General features: G+C 42.4%; 1 protein-coding gene across 1 annotated transcript in view; it reads left to right on the top strand.

Moving 5' to 3' along the window:
• HECW1 (HECT, C2 and WW domain containing E3 ubiquitin protein ligase 1) overlaps window positions 1-4,659 on the top strand; it is a 254,817-nt gene extending 250,158 nt beyond the window's left edge. Inside the window, exon 26 of the mRNA XM_026456391.1 lies at window positions 4,301-4,659. Coding sequence (XP_026312176.1) covers window positions 4,301-4,412 — 112 coding nt within the window. The 3' untranslated portion in view covers window positions 4,413-4,659. The remainder of the gene's footprint in view (window positions 1-4,300) is intronic.
• The last annotated feature ends 1,341 nt before the right edge of the window (window positions 4,660-6,000 follow it).

Here is a 6,000-nt window from a genome sequence, read left to right on the forward strand (position 1 = left end):
TAGTTGAAGCAGATGAGAGGCAGGACCGTCACTGGAGTTGAGGTCAAGGAACTGGGGACTTGGGTGTTCACCCTGTCAGTCCTGTGGACTTAGTTGCCACACAGTCTGGTAGGAAGACTTGAAATGGAAAGGAAGACTTAAGCAAAGTGCCAGATAATAATTATAATAAGTTAGAAGTTCAGAGGAACAGAAGGAACCAAAGATCTATCTAGATCACTGATTTTCAAGCTTTTTAAACCATAGTCCATAGAAAGAAATGCCTTTTATATCACAACTCAGGACATGTACTCATTTGCACATATGTGTGTGTATATCTGAAACTCAAGTTCCTCAAAACAGCACTTTACCCTTATTATCTGCAATAAAATCTATTTTCTACTCTATCCTATTTCATTAAAATGAAATGCCAGCCAAAACCTATGGTTTTAAAAATAAATTATTTAAATGACATGAGATTCAAAGGAATGGAAACTGATCAAAGATTGCAAAGTCATGACATGGAATTGACAGCAGGGAGTGTGAAGAATGTCCATCCACGTCACAGCGTGTGGGGTAGTGAGCAGTTTCCACCCATGAGGACTGGAAAGGGGACACTAGGACCTGGAGGTAGCATCTGGAAAGAGCTTAAGGAGGTGGCAAAGTTTCTTTACTTTGAACAAGAGCTCAAAGGAGGACAGAGGAAAGGCTTGGAAGGAAAGAGAAGCACAGAAGCTAGGTCAGAGTCAAAGTAGCACTGGGCAGTGTGGAGATAGAATAAAGGAGAGGGGAGAATCTTTGGGTTTACCTTTGGGGAAGGGACCAGGGATATCAAAGCTATGAGTCATGGGCAATTAACTGGCCTAAAAGTTGCAAACAAAATTCTAATATGAACATGTTTCACTGCAGATGTAAACTGAGCCCAGGCCCAGGGTGGAGTTGGAGGCCTGGTTAAGTTAGGAGTTGGTTTACTCTGTAGCAATGGTTCTCAAGGTGGGGCTAGGGAAGGCAACTTTGCCCCTCTTTCCCCACAGGAGGCAGTTGACAATGTCTGGAGACATTTTTGGCTGAGGGGAAGGGGTGCTACTGGTATCTATTGAGTAGAAGCCAAAGATGCTGCTAAACATCTCACAATGCACAAAACAACTCCCACAACAAAGAGTTATCCAGTTTGAAAAGTGAATCGTGCCAAGCTGAAAAATGCTGCTCTCTAGTACCTAAGGCCAGAAGAGGACCTACAAAGGAGGCCTGAGGGTGCCATCAGGGAGCTCAGCAGAAAAAATGGCAGCCATTGAGAAACCAAAGAGAAGCCAAGGAGGAAGATGTTCCAGAGGAAGAGCTGTCAAATGTTTTTAAAGAGCTGGAGCAGGAGGGAGTAGAGTATAGGCTTCTGGATTTAGGGATCAAGAGGTTACTGACAAACTTGAAAAAGTAAATTTAGCAGGGAAGAGAGCAAGGCTATCTGAAGAGAACAAGGCTGTAGTTAGGCAGTAGAAGAAGATTGGCATGAAGGGAAGACACAACTTACATAACTGACTGAACAATTGGCAGCAAAGAGGAGTGACTGCTGCCTATTTTGTGTGTTTCTAGCCAACCTTAAAGTGGTCTCTAGTATAGAGGAGCAAGACTTTCTTTGGCCCTGTGATGGTTAACATTTCAATCTATAACTTGGAAAAAATAGAGAAGACAGGGAGATCAACTGCGTAGATGACACAGTTAGAAGGATAAACAATACAGGGATTGGCACAACCCAATCCAAAATTATCTCAAAATGCTGGAACCCTAGCTTGACATCAATGGCGTGGAATTTGACACAACTGAAAGACCTGTGCGGATCTCCAAACCACCGTCGTACCAAGTGTGAGAAGAGAGTGAGTCACCTGCCAATAGGTCATGTGCAAAACCCCAGAGGCTTCAGTTGCCACAAGTATGACACGGTTCCCCAAATCATTATCACAATCATGGTTGCATTATTAAGAGAATCTTATGTTTAAATGATGACTCACAGGTTACAAAACTCATTTACGTGTGTTCTAGCGTTGATCCTCCCCATAACTCTCTGAGGTGCACGCAGCATATATTATTATCCCCACTTTACAAGTGAGAAAACTGAGGCTCAGGAAGATTAACTGACTTTTCCAGGGCCATAAAGCTGGTAAGTGGCTAGACTGGGGTCAGCATAGAGGTCTTCCAAGCCCTAATTTCTTGCTGTCCACTGCCCCACACCACCGGGCAATGCTTGGTTCGGTGCACGGGAATGAGGTAAGCGGCACTCGGTGCTGTCAGAACCACACCTGGAGGATGGCGAGCTCTTAGGAATGCTGAACTGGATCATGATTTGATTGTGTTCATTCATTCTAGATGACAAACTAAGGGAGTTCACCAAGGCTCTAAATAAATGCAATAAAAACAACTAGTAAGGAAACCGTGGGTGTTCAGACTAGGTGCTATTCACCAATGCTTTCTGTTTACTCCCAGAAATGATCTTTTACAGAATTAATTTGGTTCCAACTAATTTGTAAAGATGATCTTTTTTTCTGTAATATTTCCACTCATGAGTGCCAGTTAAAATGACCAGAGCAAGAAAACTACGAAGATGATGCCTGCTCCTATCTCGCCCCTGGCTAATTCAGCTAGTTCCAAAAGCATGCTTGGGATTTCTCTGCCCTACTTCGCCTGTTTAGCCATAGCCCAATGTATGTTCTAGTTTCATTGCAATCTTTTTAACATAGAGAGAAATCACTGTAATCATCCTACTCGATTTACTGAGTTCCCTTTCACTCAAATATTTACATCTAGATAAAGTATTTCAATTATTTTCTTTTAAAGTAAAGGAAGGCCTGTATGAATCTTAGATAATAGTCTAAGAATTCTGCTAATCTCTATTCGTATGTTTCTTCCCTGTTATGTCTTTAAGGCCTAAGACCAGACACTCTACTACCCTATGCCTGCCTTTGGAGCTTGAGCGGGGATGGGACAGGGAGGAGGGAGGTAGGGGTTAGGGATAGTTCCCCAAGGACTGCCAGGAGGAGGAATGGGTGCTGGGCAGACGAAAACACCAGCATCCTCCCTAGATTCTTGCTGCCCCGGAAGCCCCACCTTCCCCCTTTCCTCTTCCCATCTTCCTCATTCCCAAAATAATCTCCCCCCATAACCTGAGTGCTGCATCTGCCTGGGCAGTGATCTGATACTCTGATTTATATACTTTAAAACAAAGGTGTGAATAATACACAAGTCCCCTAGGGATCTTGTAATGAAAAGAAGAGTTTAATATCCCAAATAAAACTCTAATGAAGAGAGTTTAGTTTTGTTTGTTTCTTTGTATGTTTGTTTTGTGATTTGATTTGATTTGATTTGGTTTGATTTTAGAATGCCCTTTTCTGTGCTGGTTGGTGTCTCAAAACACCATTGCAACACACCACTCTTAGGGAGGAAAAGGCAGGAAATGAACTTTCACCTGCACCCATCCACCTTTCTCCCTACTATGGTACAGGCTCGGCATCAGCCAAAGTTTCTGCAGAAACAAAGAACTACTGGTAGGGAGCAGCTAGTCAGGTGATTCAAGGCTCCACAGCAGGGAATCTATGTGTGCTGGGCTTCTTGTACCCACTACTGGAGACCCACATGAGTCTTCCAGTCCAGGTGTTAGCCTCTGGCGAGGAAGACATTCCTTGTCTAAGGCAGACACTGGCCATGCAGGAGGAAGCACATGAAGCAAAATAGAACCCTGGGCACCAGGACTCCCCAGGCATCCAGGGAGGACTGGCTCACATGGGCAGCTTTTCTTGGAAATGCAGCACTTCGGCTTTAGGTTCTGTGGGTTCTACTGGGGTAGAGGAGTCAGACTTGTCTCCAGCACACACTTGACTTGAATGGAGAACTGGATCTCAGAATTCCAGGCCATCTCAGGTTCCTCTAAATAGATGCATGTGGTTCACAGAGGCTCTGCTGGGCAAGAAGACTTAGGAATATAATCCTTCAATACTAATTATATTTCTGCCTCCTTCATCAACCACATCAAAATGTATAACTCAATTGCAAATCAGGCTGATACCATAGAATTTATAATCAGTTTGCTAGTATCATTCTAGTGTAGTTGGTTTGCTTGCAAATGCAAACAATCCATTTTTAGTATTCCAATCCTTCCACCAGTCTATTCATTCTAGAGGAATATGGCTCTTTAGTGTGCAATGTTTTATGGTGGTCCTGAATCACAGTCCTGCTCACTTTTGATTCCCTTTTGAATCACAACTTCAGACAGTCACAGATCCAGAACCAGTTGTATCGAAACAAACACTCTCACCGATCTCTTCTCCCCATTCAGGGCACACACATGCTTCAACCGACTGGATCTTCCACCGTATCCCTCGTACTCCATGTTGTATGAAAAGCTGTTAACAGCAGTAGAGGAAACCAGCACCTTTGGACTTGAGTGAGGACATGGAACCTCGCCTGACATTTTCCTGGCCAGTGACATCACCCTTCCTGGGATGATCCCTTTTCCCTTTCCCTTAATCAACTCTCCTTTGATTTTGGTATTCCATGATTTTTTATTTTCAAACCAAATCAGGATTGACAAAAGCTGTGCATGAAGAACTGCCTTCTTCTAAGATCTAACCTTCAGGCTTCTCTCCTCTGTTTTCAATGAACTGCTAGCCTGTATGCAATATTAAAAAACAGCTGTCTCAAGGTCTGTGTATATCTCCACATACCTCCATTACTAACAATGAAATATGAATGCAAGTTAAGCTACACTTGACCAAATGGTAATAAATGTTTACTTCCATTTCTATCATTTAAGGGAAAATGTGAGCGTTAAGCACTCCAAGCTTTTATATGCCCATGTCTTCTGAGCAGAGCCACCATTTTTTATAATTTCTAACAACCAACTCCAGAACTAGGAGCTGATCAACTCTTTGTTTTCCTCTCTATCTACTTTCCCCGTGCATAATATCCATCCAAAGGACAACAGTGGCAAAGCTGAAATTTTTATACATTCAACTCATGATTCACATGTGGCATCAGTCCCATCAGCCGGAACTAGCCTAGACACACGGTGCAAATATGACACTCCCAACGATTAACAACAGCAAGAAAACACCTGCTGCTATGTGATGCAATGCATCCCAATGGTTGCGGGGAATGTGGGCTCAACTCAAGAGAAGTTTAGGAGGGGGAGCATTCCTAGTGAATACTCACACCACAAGAAGGACAAACTTGTGCACATGTCCAAGAAAGAAACCTTCTTGATTGATGTAGCATGAAGGATGAGGCTTCAGCCCCCATTGTCTTGTGTAGAATGTGGCAATGCCAACTGGAGAAAGGGAAGAAGGACATATTATCTTGGTTTGAATCCCTGAGTTCTGTACTGTTCTATTTTGTTTAGTCTAGCTACAGTTCTTCATAAAGGAAAAAAAAAATGTGTAGATGATACCATGACTTTTGTTAAAGCCATGACTTTTGTTTGCTTGGCAGACAAACCCTTCTTTTTTTAAACTTTGATATTGGTTTTTTTCATGTTTTCTTTTTTCCTTTTCCTTTCTTAATCAAGGAGTTCAAGTTCCTTTACGTTCAATTGTCCATTGGGACCACACTAGGAAGCTGCAGAGAGTGATGGTGCTTGTTAGGGATCAAGGGCAACACAGTACTTCTCCTTCACCCATAGTAATCCTCCTGGGGCAGAAACATAACACCCCAAAGGCACGTTGATTTGTGTCAAAATAAATATCCAATTTCTTTTAGCATTCAGTGAAAACATGTCTCAGAAAACTTCATGTTGTCAGAAAAACAGTTGCAGGCTCCAAAGACAGCCTAACCTCTCAATTACATTTGAAATAAACCCAACCATAATGGTCATTTGCTATTTTTCTAACGTTGTTATCCATGTTGTCTGAAATAGGTCATAAATGAAAGTGTTTTTCTTCACTGGGAAAAAGAAGAGCTCAAGAGACCCGACTATTGAAATGTCACATTATTGTTTTCCATATTAAAACAAGGGAGAAATGTAAGACGAAGTGAATTTCC

The sequence above is a fragment of the Piliocolobus tephrosceles genome, chromosome 8 (genome assembly GCF_002776525.5).
Source record: "Piliocolobus tephrosceles isolate RC106 chromosome 8, ASM277652v3, whole genome shotgun sequence".
Taxonomy (NCBI): domain Eukaryota; kingdom Metazoa; phylum Chordata; class Mammalia; order Primates; family Cercopithecidae; genus Piliocolobus; species Piliocolobus tephrosceles.